The sequence below is a fragment of the Calonectris borealis genome, chromosome 13, assembly GCF_964195595.1.
Source record: "Calonectris borealis chromosome 13, bCalBor7.hap1.2, whole genome shotgun sequence".
Classification (NCBI taxonomy): Eukaryota; Metazoa; Chordata; class Aves; order Procellariiformes; family Procellariidae; genus Calonectris; species Calonectris borealis.
This window is the reverse complement of record NC_134324.1, coordinates 9,834,532-9,850,195: the sequence shown is the minus strand read 5'-3', so window position 1 is coordinate 9,850,195 and position 15,664 is coordinate 9,834,532. Positions and strand designations below refer to the sequence as shown.

General features: G+C 39.1%; 1 protein-coding gene across 3 annotated transcripts in view; it reads left to right on the top strand.

The window, feature by feature from the left end:
* Positions 1 to 14,277, top strand: part of DOCK11 (dedicator of cytokinesis 11) — an 86,714-nt gene extending 72,437 nt beyond the window's left edge. For all 3 annotated transcript variants that reach the window (XM_075162068.1, XM_075162069.1, XM_075162067.1), the window contains 8 exons: positions 794 to 916; positions 1,819 to 1,932; positions 3,754 to 3,900; positions 4,966 to 5,176; positions 5,518 to 5,708; positions 6,372 to 6,472; positions 7,428 to 7,566; positions 10,168 to 14,277. In XM_075162068.1, coding sequence (XP_075018169.1) covers positions 794 to 916; positions 1,819 to 1,932; positions 3,754 to 3,900; positions 4,966 to 5,176; positions 5,518 to 5,708; positions 6,372 to 6,472; positions 7,428 to 7,566; positions 10,168 to 10,290 — 1,149 coding nt within the window. In that variant the 3' untranslated portion in view covers positions 10,291 to 14,277. The remainder of the gene's footprint in view (positions 1 to 793; positions 917 to 1,818; positions 1,933 to 3,753; positions 3,901 to 4,965; positions 5,177 to 5,517; positions 5,709 to 6,371; positions 6,473 to 7,427; positions 7,567 to 10,167) is intronic.
* Positions 14,278 to 15,664: the final 1,387 nt, after the last annotated feature.

Sequence of the window (15,664 nt, the reverse complement as noted above, 5' to 3'; positions counted from 1 at the left end):
GTTCTTTGTTCCATTGAAAGGCTTTTCTAGCACTGAGACTGAAAAAGCTACACCACAATCTTTGCCTACCATGTTATGCAAATGCTAATTCTGCCAGCACAGGGCAGCACAGCGTGGTATTTCCAAGCAGGGACAGAATGCAAGTCAAGCTCTGCTGAGTGAGAGGTCAGCTTAGTTTCCCCTTGAGTTAGGGCTGTGCTGCAGGACACCATGTTAGCAGAACAATCCAGAAACCATAGCAGGGCACTGGGGAAGTGGGTAGATCCTCCCGTGAGTCATAAAGTCTCACAATTTTTTCTGCACCATCCCTGTACCACTGCGTTGGGTGGGCCACGTGGCTGAGCGAGGTGGCCCTGCAGCCCAGCTGCCCAATTGCCCATTCATCAAGACTAGGCTTGAGGATCCTTAGCATCACATCCCACTGCTATTGCACACGTGTTCCTTGGGTGTGTTTCTTAGACATGTACCTGTGACTTCCAGTGCTGTCATCTCCATACCCTCCCAGAGTTTTGGCATTCTTCTGGGGAGGTAGCTTAATAACCAAGACATACTTGCTGGCTATTGTGCTAATGATTTATTATGAATGAATGAACTTTTAAGAATAACTTGTTCTTTTTTCTTTTTTTGTTTTAATTCCAAAATTTAGAACACCTTTGGGAAGGCCAGGAACACACAGGGTTTACAGTTATGCAACTGTGGTTACTTATACTGGGACCTGTTAAAGTATCTGAAGTTAAAATGGTTTTCTCTTCTAACTTTGCTATTAACAACACCCGTTTGGTTGCTCTCTTAGGAAGTCCTGGTGGAGCTGCTGGAGCAATGTGTAGACGGCCTGTGGAAAGCAGAGCGTTATGAAACAATTTCTGAAGTTTCCAAACTGATCATTCCTATTTATGAAAAGCGGCGTGAATTTGAGGTAGGTATTTTGAACCAGTTTGCATATATCAGATAATTTTCTAGATCGCTAAGAAAAAAACAGGAGGCTTTTTTAGTTTTGAAGTTACGAGTTAATGAATTGGTGTCGGTAAAGCACACACTGTGCTTCATTGCTGGTCATTAAACAAATTAGTGAAAGCAATGGTCTGGAGGGTAATTATTAAAGCTAAAGACACAGCAGTCTCATATTTAGTGAATAATTCCTACCTTCCTTCCCCTAAAATAAAGCTGTCATCATCCTATACGCTCAAAGCCAGATTCTTTTTGAGACTTGAGCATTTTAAGGGTTACAAACAGGGCAAGAACTGTTCAAAGAAAGGACTTGATCTGCAGGTAATTCAGTCGCAAGTGGAAAGGAAGGAAGGAAGCTGTTACCAGCCCTCCACCTTCCTCCTTCCCAAAACCTGCTGTGACCCACGCTTCAGTGAGGCTGTTGCTCGACTGCTGAATAGCGCTCCTCTTTCCCTCCCTTTCCCATGACCTCCTCCACAGCAGGACTGCATCCAACTATGTAATTGAAGCTAGGGGAAGCCTCGATCTATTTTTTCATCATAAAGCTGGTTTTAATCAAAAAAAGAATGTCTGGGTAAAATACTGCTCTACCCTTAAAGGCTCAGTCAGGAAACATGCTGAGACAGTAGGCTCAGCCTTCTCTCTAAGGGTAGTGGTCTTATTGCAGTCTGTGTCCGTTCAGACCTGAAGCTAAGCATGTGCTTAAGACTGAGGTTTTTTTCAAAGAAAACTGCATGAGTTCAACCTCTTTAGAAATTCAAGTTTGAATTCTCAAAGGATTGTGTTCAGATATCTTGGTAGCTTCCAGTGTTAGCTAGAATTTCCTGCTTGCACAATTCTGCTTGAATGATGTCAAGATTTGATTTCCAGAAACTTACTCAGCTGTACAGAACGCTCCACGGAGCATATGCTAAGATATTGGAAGTAATGCACACAAGGAAGAGGCTTCTTGGAACCTTTTTCAGAGTGGCCTTTTATGGACAAGTAAGTATATACACCGGCTTGCCAGCTACCCCTCACCAGGCATCCTGGCCCCTAAAGCGGCTGCTCCACCAGACCTGAAGCTGAAAAGCCTCTGGTGCAGCCACCAGTGCGTCTACGTCAGCATTTCGGTATTGCACCCTTGAGGCGAGGGTTTGTGTCTCTCCCCAGGAGGACCTGATTTATTATAAAGTTTATGAATCTGCTGGTGGGCTTTTCATAAAACAACTCAGCAGGTAGGAAATGGTTTAGGGGGTTCAGAAAACACCAGGGTTTTTTTTGTAATTATAGTTACTATAAGTTACAAAAACACAATTTAGTGTGTATAGTATATAACCAGTAACAGTATATAACCATAGTATATAACAGTAGTAATATCAGACATTTTCTTCTACAGACAATTGCTGCTCCCTTCTAGATATTAGTGGAGTAAAAGGTTATGGGAGAAACTGGAGGCAAAATATGTATCAGTGTTGGTTCCATACTTGTAGAGATAGATAGTATTTTTTGTTAGGTGAGGTAGCTGGAAAAATGGACAGGATCTGGGGCTCAGAGGCTCAAGAAGGAGCATGATCTTATCATATCTGATGAAGTCGTCTGAGCCTGAAAGCAGTTGTGGTTTTTTTTTTTTTCTCCAGCTATAGCAGTTAATCTAATGAAGTGTGTTACCCCTCATCTCCCTTGTGCCTGTATACTCTCTGCTTCTGCTTGTGGACCCATAACCATGCGGGAGATGCAGAACCCCTCTTTAGGAAATGCTATGTAAATTATATTAGCCCTGCCTTTCCTCGTTCCTTCTTTTAGAGGAGATGATGAATACCCCTGAAACCATCTTGGGTTTGTACCTTTGAACACCACTGTCATTACACGCGCAACATATCGGAGCATTGACTTTTGTTGCAGCAAAGATACATTTTATTTTTGTCCTCATCTTATCTTCAAAAGTAAAAAGTAAATACGGTTATGTAGGAAGTAAATAAGCTTAGCAATAGATAAAAGGAAACAACTGCTAGCTTAGTTTTCTAGAAGCTGTAGAAATAACGGGATCAGCCCCTAAAATTAAGCTATGTAACGTATCATCCTGACAACCAATACTTGATCCAGTTTTGCACTTTAAAGCTTTGCTGGCTTTATATGCCAGCTACACAGAGATAGTTTTAACACTCTGTCATGACTTCTGACTGGAACAGCTCACCAAAGCAGGAAGCTTTCATGCTGTTTCCATTACAGGGAGGACTGGTGATGCAGGCACGACCTTCAATGCAATTTTGTCTCTACTGACAGCAAATACACCAAGTTCCACTTCCCTGAATACAAGAGGAATCAAAGCAGAGGAAACCCATTTCTTTATTTATTGCTTGAAGTCCCTTTCAGCCTACACAAAATCCTTCTCTTCAGGCTGTTCATGTGGCTCTGCTATCAGGGCTTCCTCAACTTTTGTGACTTTCTGCTCTTTCTCTATGCCTTGTTCTTGTGGTTTTTCTCCTGCTTGCCTCTTTCCAGCCTTCCAAAAAGGCAACCACTGGTCAAACCCATCTTCCACATTGTTTAGATTTCTCACTGGTCATAGTCAAGCCTTCGTGTTCAGCTATGACGTGTTTGTGTTGGTTTAGGAATTTTATGATTTTTTTTTACACAATTTTTGGAGGAACCTGTTAAACAGGCCAAGTTCAGTCAGACTTTATGCAAGCCATAGCCTTCTAAACCTTCTTGACTTTCTGAAATGTTAGTAGAAAGTTGCTTTCGAAGTAGCAAATCTAAAATAAAGTTTTCCAAGTGAAAAGACCCACCTATTCCTCACTATTTGTTTGTGATTAATGCTAGACTTTCTTTGAAGAAGAAGATGGGAAGGAATACATCTATAAGGAACCCAAGCTGACAGGCCTCTCGGAGATCTCCTTCAGACTTCTTAAACTTTATGGAGAAAAATTTGGGTCGGAGACTGTAAAAATTATCCAGGATTCTAACAAGGTAAAGTTAAACTGCATGAACAAGCTAAGGAAATGCTATTAGCAGTGAACATCAGGGCCACATACTAGAGAGTGCACTGATGAGTGTGACAAAAATATCAATTGTATTCTAATACTGTTCAGGGCCTGGGACTGCACTGCTCTAAGCACTGTGCAAAGGGAGTACAGAAGGATGAGCTTTGCTCTGTGGAGCTAAAGATGGGAGATGACAGAGCATCCCTTCCTTCTGCCAGTAGGAATGGGGGGGTGAGCCTTGTCTTCCACCCTCTTACAAGCACCTTGTGCCCCATTGCCCCTTGCATCCTCATCCTCCTGTGTGGACATCTTGCACAGCTTGACAGGTTTTGGTGCTGATGTGGCTGATGTGGCTCCCAGGGGGAAATAAATGAATTGGGAATTATGAATGGGAAATTGCAGTCCACATCTGACTGAGCCCTGTTGTTGGGAGATGTTAGGAACCAGCACGGAGGAGCAGATGATTGGAAGCGGAGCTACTTCTTGTTGCTCTCACACCGCAACTCTAAAAGAAAATCTTTTGTGCCCTTGCAGCCGTAGGTCCTTCCCTTTCCTACTGAATACCCATTTATGTTCCCTGCAAGGGCTGTTCACACCCTTAGGTTGCAACTGTAGATGTGTCCGGGTTACTAAAGACAATACCGGCGACCCCAAAGCTTGCTTTGTGCAAGCCCACAGATTTGCGTGCCACAGTACTGCATGAACGCTAGCTCATAACCTGGAAGCAACATGGTCATATAAGGACTAAGTAGCTCAGGCATGTGCTGCATTGATGGATAAGGTAATACGGCTACCCGTTCCAGATGCAGCTTGTTTAACCCAGATGAGGTATTTCTTGTGCCACACCACGTTGTCTTGTGTGTCTGCTAGCAGATGATCTAGACATCACAGCTGAGGTCAAAGGGAGTGTTTTACGTGTCATTCACCTGCGTGCAATGGGGCTGGGTCAGCAGGGAATGAGTTTAAATCAGACCTCAGTAGATAAATCAACCAATTATAAGTTAAGTTATTAACCTTTGCTTTTCTAGTGAGTAACCCTCTTATTTCACAGGTCAACGTTAAAGACCTTGATCCTAAGTATGCCCATATTCAAGTGACTTATGTGAAGCCCTATTTTGAAGACAAAGAAATCTCTGAAAGAAAGACTGAATTTGAAAGAAATCATAACATCAACAGATTTGTATTTGAAACTCCTTACACTTTATCTGGAAAAAAGCATGGCAGTGTGGAAGAACAGTGTAAAAAAAGGACCATTCTAACTAGTAAGTACAACCGTCTGAACACGAAACAGTATGTATCAGCAACTAGTTTTAGACTATTTTAGCTCATAAAAACATACCAAAAGAGTCAGAAATTCTCTCAGATACTTAATCAGAATTGTGATACAATATTCTGGTTGGGAGGGGGAATTTACCTTATATTTCTATGTGCAAATTTTTACAAATTAATAAATTGTGCTGGTAAATTATAGCCTTGTTCGGGATTTCACACACACCGAGTAAAACCCTGAGGGCAAGGATCTGCCTGTATATGTTCTTTGAAGAGTACTCATATTTGCAGCATGACTTTTCAATCTATAAATTTCCTTTGCTGTTTCTGGTAGCTCTGAACTCCTTTCCATACGTGAAGAAGAGAATTCCAGTCAATTACGAACATCAGGTTAATTTAAAACCAATTGATGTCGCTACTGATGAAATAAAAGACAAGACAGCAGAGCTGCAGAAACTCTGCTCTGCTGGTGATGTTGACATGATCCAGCTGCAACTCAAATTGCAAGGCTGTGTTTCTGTGCAGGTAAGGCTTGATGTCCATTCAAAATTACTTTTATACACGCATTTCGGAGTCAGTCATCTTTTCACGATGCAACACGTTTACTTTCCAGAAATCATTAACTGCCTCGTTTGCAGCACTGCAGCCATCAACCTGCCAGCACAGCTTCCCCTGCCGCATATACTGGTACATTAACGGGTGGCTCATGGTAATAAGCATTTTGTCCAGTGGCGTTTACAGTGTCAAGTCCAAGTGTAATTGCACAATAGTTGGCCATGGGTGAATGCTGAAATATACTTAACTCTTGAAGGTTGTACTCTAAGTATCAGGCACAAACAGCCTTTTTGTGAGTCTGACTTCTCAAGCTGGATAAATGACTTTAAGACTCAGACGATACTGCTTTTCCAAATGGAAATAAGAGGAAAGTATGAGGAAAACGATTGCATCTCTCTTTTTATCTCCATTTAACTTTTGTTCTTAAAAAACCTAGATAGAAAAACTAGTACTCAACTTTTGAAACTTCAGGTGCCTCCGGTGACGTTAGTAATGCAGTTTATGGCATTCAAATAACATGCTAATGTTGGGTGATTTTTTTTTTTTTTTTAAAATTGTTATTCCCTTCACAACTGCCTTTAGCAACTGAACAGAAGTTCTAGCTTAAATGATTTCTTACTTCTTTGGTTCTAGGTTAATGCTGGTCCCTTGGCCTATGCCAGAGCTTTCCTAAGTGACAGCCAGTCCAGCAAATATCCTACTAAGAAGGTGAATGAGTTAAAAGAAATGTTCAGGTAGGATTTCTAATGTAATAAAAACTAGCCAGCTGGCTGGAACATGGTATCTGCTTTGCTTATGTTTTTGTCTATCTCCAAAATCAGCAGATGCTGAATGCTTAGGTATGCCTTATAAAGATCCAGGTCTCACGGGGTTGTGGGTGCTCAGACATATGAAAAAAACCAATGTAACTATGTATGTCAAGAGTTCCCAAGCTCAGGGCTGTGCTCTCCATGGGGAGATTTGCTTGAACGCCTGCTTCAATGGTTTGTGTGGGTATTTGAGATTATCATGTGAAGAAAGTATGTTTGAAAACCAGAGGTCTGACAGTCTTGTGTTCAGGGTTCTTTCATATTGTGCATTGTTTCCCAGTCTTTCCAAAGGGATTTTTTACTAGATAATGACGAACTTGAAATATTTTAAAGCAAATCCCTTCCCAGTTTATGGAGGACCATCATTTCTTGTTTCTGTTGCTAATTTTTGAAACTATGTGACTTGCACAGGCGTTTTTCTAACTCCTGTCCCTTAGGGTAGGTTTACCTCCCACTTGAAAATGTCCCCCAAGATATAATCAGGCACCTCCTGCTTCACCTCGGAATGATGAGCCTTTGCCATGCTACTTTCTGGACCTCTCGGTCCATGTTGGGCTTATCTGGGATCTGCAAACTGTGTGTGATCCTACAGGTTGGGATGAAGGTGTGAGACCACTGTGTTGCACTGCAGGTGTGCGTGTCCTATCTACTGAGGATCCAGGCTCGAAGGAGCTCCAGCAGAAAAACCAACACCTGCAGTCCCTCCCCATTCCCGGATCCACTGTGCCAGGGATTTCTAGGCACAGTCCTAGAATGTGACTTGTCCCAAACGTTGGAGAAAAAGGGGGAAAAAAATGTGATTTGCCTATCTGTTTGGTTGTTTGCTTTGGTAGAAGACTGGGCTATTGTAATGCCCAAAGTTCATTCCTTTCCTCCCCAGGAAGTTTATACAAGCCTGTGGAATTGCTCTGGAGCTCAACGAGCGACTCATTAAGGAGGATCAAGTGGAGTACCATGAGGGGCTAAAATCAAACTTTCGGGATATGGTGAAAGAGCTTTCTGACATCATCCACGAACAGGCACGTACTGCACGTCAGGACCCCACAGAGGTGGTTCTCTGTGCTTGAAAACTAGCTAATGCTGAAAACTGACTGAAAACTAATTGAAAACTTGATCACCCTTCATGTTATTTAGCTAAATATAAAAAGGCGAGTAACTGAATGTGGGAAGTAAATGATATACTTGGTGGATTCCTAAAACCAGTTTCTGTTGATTGAAAGTCTCAGCCTGGTGTTGGTATACAGTGTGCTTCAGCATGGAGTCATCGCTGACACATACCATTCGTTTCCTGGCAGCTGTGGTCATCAGAAATCCTGTGCCATGTTTTGCCTCATATTTTCTACATCGTAAGAATCCTGTGATAAGTCACAGCTCGAAATTCTCTGGCAAAATTTCTGTTTCCTCAGTTATATTCAGCTTAAGTTCCTTTTTTTTTTAATTATTTTTCATTAAAGGATGTTTTCTTTTAATTTTGGCCTAATGCCAACATGCTATTTATATGCACTGTTAAAATATTTGTGCTGATTTATCTGACCTATGTTTTAATATTTTCTTGGGTCTTTCTAGGAAAAGGCATTTGAATAGTAGCATCAGAGAGGTGAGAGATTCAAAGAACAGTTGCACTTCTACCTAGTATCATGCTGTGAAATTAGGTGAAAACTGGCTTTCTGAAGTAATCTCCATACCTCTGCTCTCTAATTTTGCCTTCATTATGACGAAAGAAAGCTCATGGTAGATTTCTAGCAGAAAGCACATAAAATGAACGGTACAGACTGCATTGTGATTCATAGTACTTGAAATTTAGAAGAATTTTTTCAAAATCTCCCAGTTACTCAACATACAGTCCATGTGTGACTTAATTAAAAATGCAAAATTTTAAGTCACTAAAAATATGTCGGCAAATTCCACAATAAGTTGAGCAGTTGTTCAAACTAAGGCAAAAATGTGCAAGTGGCAAAATAATACAACTGCACTAGGCTATTTGTAAGTTAGGTTTATTTACAATAAAATAATGTTTATGGGAATCAGACAGAGTCTTGTTATGGAAGAGTACAATATCATTTAAAGGAAACAGTCTCATGATGGGGCTGAATTTTGTTGTCGGAGTATAAGGGAGGATCCATTTGAGAATAAGTGACCGCTGCATCCCCCTTGCTTTTATTAGATTTCCCTGCTATTCTGTTCATGACTACCATTTTCTTAGTGTGCAAACTACTAATTTTGCACATTCAGCACTCATTTTTTTCATGTACGTTACATACCATGTATACTCCACTGCTGAATTTTGCTCAGAGATGCTCGTTCATAGGAGTTGCCACCTGCCTACTCTAAGCTGTTTGCAAGTAAACCTTTCCAAGACATTTAATTTGCATGCAGCTGCTGGAACTTTTGTGGTTTCTGAATTCTGCAATAGTCAAATCAAAACCAAATCACTCAGTTCTGCACTGTCGCAGTACAATAGTTAAGATTATCTTAGAACAAAGAAGCATTCTTAAAGCACGCTCCCTATTATCTTGATAGATTTACAAATATCCACTGTCATGTAGTCTTTGGTTAACGGGCAAAATATTACAGCAACTGAAATGCCAAAGTGAAGGGCTCGCTGGGAAGGATATACTTTTCACTTTCTTCTTGCATTAGATCAAAAGGCACCTTGAAGGATCATGTTTACGAGCACTATTCTTTATGGTTGTACAACATTATGTAGGTAACAGCTGACTTGAACTTTGTATTGCCATCAAATGACCTAAGTATCTAACAAATTAAACTTAATGGAACGTGTTTTCCTCTTCTGCAGAATTACTCAGTTAAACATAAAAAGTACATTACATTAATTTAGGGTTCTCGCTGCAAAGAACGTACGCTTTTCTAAATATTGTCAGTGCCACAAACCAACACAGGCAGTGCACTTAGTTTGAGATGGCAGGGCAGATGGGTAACTCCCTGGGTCAGCCTGTGACCTTTTAAGTTAGGGAAATGTAAACACAAAAAAACTGATAAACTGCAGCTGAACAGGTACAGGAAGCCTCAGAGAGCGGCAGAAAACTGGATGTCCAGAAACTGTTTATGATGGCCAGTGATCTCAGTTTCACTAATGTAAATTCAGGCTAACTAACTTGTTGACTGGTGAACTGTTTTTCACCCTGAACCACAGGGTGAAAAACAAATACACAGTCAGCTCTAGAGCAGCTCTACCAGTCCAGTTAGATCCTGCTGTAAGACCATCCTTCAGGTTATAAAGTACAAAATCTTGCCACGTGGCGTGGAGGTAGTGAGTGTTTGCTGTATTTAGCTGCAGGTACTCCCTGGGCTTACCAAAAAAACTATTAGAATTCTGTTAGTGCTAAGATATAATAAAAAATTGCTATACAGAGAATTGTTTCTTTCCTCTGCTGGATAGTTGTAACTAAAAATGATCCAGTAATACACAGAACAGTGTATATATGAATGCTACAGAAATTGCTAAATTACTCTTCTTTCTCATTTCTTTGTTATGCTGCCTTTGCGAAACAGCTTTGAAGACAAGGTTGGATCTCTCTTTTGCATACCTTTTTAAACAGCTTGGTTATAATGATGAACTGAAACTTTTACTGAATTTGTGATTATTTTGTTTTGTCTAGATCTACCATGAAGATACAATGCATTCATCATGGGTGCATGACTCCCTACATGTCTTCTGTGCGATCAGCGGAACATCTGGTGATGGAAGTTACTGCTCACTCAGACCCACTGCTGAAATATAAACATATCAGCCATATTTTACAGAGCTTTCTCAGGAATACTTGGAACTTGGAACTGTACAAACGATGTTTAAAAAAATCCATGATGAGCAAAGATTCAATTTTTTTTTTTTCCCCAAAAAAAGTTGCCATGCTTTCAAACAGGGTGCTTGCTTATTTTGCTGAGCAACATTGAAAGTGCCTGGACATTGCACCACTGTGCTTGTTTTCTACTATTTTTTTTAAGCTAAATGTATAACAGGACATGGAAACGCAGTTATCTAAATATGTATTGAATTGCTGAACTATGAATTGAAATGATAACGGTACTATGTAAAGTTGTACAATGGAATATAATAAAATGTAAAACCACTTTGTAAATAGAAGGAGTATAGAGTATACAGAAATTAGCATTATATCATATTTGCTGCTAAAAGCTTTGTTGGACAGGGAACGTGAAGGAGAAATTGTAGTCACTAGTAAGAGACCTTCCTCTTCTAAAAAGTGACTTGGGGTCCAGATGCCCCTGTTGCACTCAGACAATGAGAGTAAACTTGTCCTGGTCTGAAATAACTAAAACCTAAGTCAGAAATGATAATTTTCATACATCCTCTGAGCAGATAATTCTAAAGTAACCTCCATGAGAGCTGAGTTTACTGTAGCTGATTTCAATTTTGGCTAACCTTTCACGGCAGGAGGGTGGATTTTACTCACTGAGGACAACCTACAAGATTTGCCATTTGATACGAGTTTTTCTTTTTATCATTCATGGTCTCACACAAAAACAAACTCTGAGGACACCTTAAAGTGAGCTGGGAATTATAAAGTGCTTTAACACCTTTAAGAAAAATTCTAATAATCTGTGAGATGCCCTTTAAAAAAAAATAATGCGGTGCATCAAAATAACTCATACAAAACTGAGGGGGTTTTTTAACATCATATGACATGCATGTTCCCTCCTGTTAAACAGATCTGTTTTCTGAAAACCTGATATTTTTGTCTGACAGGTGGTTGGAGAAAATGTATTTTCCAGAATTCTTTTAGTCCTTCTTCCCCTCCCCAAAGCTTTAATACATTATCTCTCTTTTTAATAAGACACTTTCAGATGCAGGAAGAAGAAAACAGATCAGTAATACTTTTACCCAGCAACATTTTTAACATCTGTGTTTTTCAAAATCCCATCAATTGTAAATATGGTTCCAGTAGTTCATATGGGAAGGGTGGGGTTTTTTTAAGGATATGTAACAAAATAGCATAATAAAAGGACTCCAGCTGGGTATTTAGCTTGGCTATAGTGTCTATAAAATGTTAAGCTTCTAATTTCTGTAACATAAATTATCTTCAAATAGTAACTGAACCACGTTTCAAAATGTTTATTATGCATGCTTCTAAATACCTAAAATTAATTGTCTTCTGAGAAAATAATGTTGTGATCCATAAATTCACCCATTAGCTGTTGCAAGCAAAATATAGATGTGCCTAAGTAACAAACAGACCACATTTCTGCTTGTATGTGCTTTTATGCCAGGCAGGCTCTAAATTTAGCTTTGCAGAAAGAGGAAGAGAGACTAGTATGTTTAAATATGGTTACTACCATACTGATTTTCATCTTTCAACAAATAATATTTAATGGCAGATAGTGAGAGTTTTCCAGATTACTAAAAGGTAATGAAGCTGTTTAATAGTGGATAGATGACAAGATTTTTTTGGAGCTAGTTAAACTCTAAACATCGGTACTAAAGGCGTATCTTGAATAAAACGAGCAATGATGAGATGTGGACATCCAAAAGCTCTTGCACTATAGCTCTTTTAAATACTACAGCTAACCTAATAGTTTTCCTGGAGTTGCAGTGAAATTCTTATTCATGTTTTTTGATGTCTTTAATGTTCTGAAATAACATAGTTGGGTGAATTTTCAATTGTTATTCCTTATTTTTGCTGGAATTCCAGTGAATTTCCTATTCATATCTTCGGATATCTTTAATGGTCCAAGATGAATTTTTGTCTGAACTTCTCAATTTATCATTGGTATTGTTGTCCTGTCATTTCAATATACTGGAAAGCTGTCTCAGTAATTCAGCCAAAAAAAGTGTTTAATACCGGTCCAATTAGAATATATACAGTCAGTATAGTTCAGAATACATGCTTATATGCAGTTTTGAAGAGTAACAAAAATGATCATGCCCTAAGGATCTGCCTTCTGTCCTGCAGGTAAATAACTCGACTGGATTTTTAACAGAAAAATCTCACAAGGAAAATTTGTCCTTTTTAGATGGGTTGTAGAAAGACCGGTAACAAACCAGCTTGGTTTTTCTTTACATTTTCACCAATCTAGAAATGGTAGGGAGTGGTCATTAGATATTTTACTTCCGTATCTGGACGACGGTGCCAAGAAGGTGTTCACATTTTCTCTTCCTATCCTTTTCGTACGTAATGGTCCCAGTTTAAAGAAGTCCTCCAGATTTTTTCTTATTTCTGGTTGAAATAGCTTAATTGACAGATATATCTGGGGAGCATACTATATATGTGCCTGTTTTATGTAGGTGATACTCACATTGGGTACTTCCTATTTGCTACCTTTTTTGGAAGAATATAATGTTTATTGTTCATTAATACTTTTGCTTTTCTTATACCGCCTAAGGAATGGTGGGAGTTTTTTGGTCTGTAAAAATTAGTAAACATATTTCAAATTACAACCTGGCATGCACTCTTGCTATATATCAATATAGCTACACATATATATATTATATATACACCTCTAATTACTTCTGCTGCAAAATTGCTGTATAACACGTCGAGTCTCTAGAAGGGATGCACTGGTAATTTTGCAACCCCTCAATTGTTTGCATAAAAAGAGAAGAAATAGGATAAAGTATCTGTCCACGAAGACCAAGAGCACTTGGCTACTCTCGGTATCAGGACTGTTTTGGAGAATGGTATGTGTTAGAGCCAGACTGTCTGCAAACAGGACATACAAAGCAACACAGGGTCTGCCAGCACTTTATGTACAAGAACATGCTTTTAGAGATTTATACACCTAGATAGAGTAAGCAAAGTGTAAACATTTATGCTTTTCTTTGACTTAATGCTTCTCTCTCTGCAGATATACTAGAAAGTAGTATTTTAAGACAAATAAGTTCAGAGTTACATTTCTTTCCCAAAAAAAAATCTGGAATGCAGAATTTATTGCAGTCAAGGATATATTTCTATGTACTACTCAATGTTCTAAATTTCTTGTGATAACAGAAATTCTCATAAGATAGGCCAAGAAAGGGAAAATCATGGATATGAGAATATCTGTAATGTGTAACATGTTTATTTTGTTCCAGAAGCCTTTTGAACAAATGCCACATGGTATTTTGATACAGAATAAGAGTTTGCATAAACGTAACACCTTTTGTCTCAAAGTAGATAAAATATGTTTGTTTTCCCTTCCTGTAGAGAGAGAGTCCCATGGACTTCACAGCAGGCTTCAGAATACCCTAAAATTTGACGTAACACAGCCCAAAAGACTGGAGGAAAACGTAAGTGGAAGTCATGGGCTCAAAAGTCTTATACAAATTAAACCACATCTTACTCCGTTTACCCACTTGGGGAGAGTAACGTGTTCATTTGATGTTTACTGAGCTGAGTTCTTCTAATTAAACAAGAGGTTCTTACTGGATTGAGGAATACTGTGTACAGCTAATTATTATGCAACCACAGACTTGACTTCACTTAACCTTTAAATAATACGCTTGGGTCAAGCAACGGTGAACCAATATGATATACACATAATATTTCAGCTATTCTGGATGTAATTTACTCTCTTTTCATGTAAATTTAACACCTGGTACTACATATTCATAACAGAAGTGCTTTTATTGTGCATGTTGTATATAATACGTGTGTTGTACAAGCCCTTTTCAACCTTCTGTGACGACAGAATGCTACATCCCATTTGCCTCAGTTGTTAACTGATGTACCTCTGACACCGAGTAATACAATGCTATATTGCTCTTTTTATTCTCATTTTCTTTTTCTTGAAGAATCAATGATTTTGACAAGAAGCCAGGGCAAAATCACATTTCAGTTGATCCAGATAAAAGAAAGTTTATTCCAGGTTAAAATAAAAGACTACAAAAACAGGAAAAATAAGTGTTGCAATAAACATGTTTTGCTTAGGAGATTTTTTCCCTTCTCAAAACACGCTGAGTGATCTGAAGCTAATACCAGTGTAAGGTTCTGGGGTCAAATGAGCTGTCGCAGATGCTGCCTTTAAAGAAGATTACTGTAATGAATCTTCAAATATATAAGTACACCAAATGAAATTGTTAACACTTAATTATTCAGCGGCAAATAGAAGGTGTTGATTCAGAAATACTGAAGGAGCACAAATGCCACACACCCAGCTCGGAGGATCCCAAAAATACGATTCATCAGGAAACCTGAGACAGATATAGAGTGCGTACAAATGTATAAATAGAAATAAGATGTGAATCACTAGTAAGGAAATGTCAAATCACCCTACTTTCCTAAAGAATATTCAGTAAGTTTGTGATCAGGTTTTTGCTCTGGTTTGTAGTTCCAATTTTCAAACCCAGACTAACGCTCTTTGGGAATGTATTTATTGTCGCTCTACTCCAACTAACTCAACTTAAATGGCCAGTATACTAATATATATGCTCAGGCAGTTGTATTGGCTATTACATGATGTAATGGAAGTCAGGTATAACTATTGTTATTTACCTCAGACCATTGGATAAAGGACAAACTGCTTTTTTTACTGCTGTCTTCTACTGCTGAGGCTTCCTGTACAGGGCTCTTGCAAGCCTTTGCCAAACAGCTGTAGAACCAGGTTTGTGCCCTGCCTCCCTTCATGGGTAATAAGAGGCAAAGGAGTTACTCCCTTGCCGAATAGATGAATTAAATAGACCTTGGTATTTAGGGAACTGTGAGCAGAAAAGTTGATCATGGACTTGCAGTAGCAATTTATTGGAGTGGGATACCATTTTTGCACAAGCATACATGGTTCCATATCTACCCTGAAGTGCTCTTCAAAGGACGTAGTTTTTATTCCACATAATTTCTGATTTCCAGTGATGCTTGGGCAGCAGCTCGGAGAGAACTTGCAGAGTTCATGGCCGTTTTGAACACACCTATCACAAAGCTCTAGACGTCCCCCAAAGAACACTGAGGTCGAAAAGGGAGAGGCCCCGTGAGTCAGACCGGGTTTTTTCAGCTCACAATTTTGGATTTTCGTGCCTCAAATCCAGCTGCATTCTAATTGACTGAGCCCTTTTTTGAACTGACCCCAGCCATCTTCTGAAGAGCCTATAATTATTTCAATTGAGACCTAAAGTATTCACAGAAGCTGCAAAATTCTGCAAAATCAGAAATGATAAAGAAGGAATCTCAC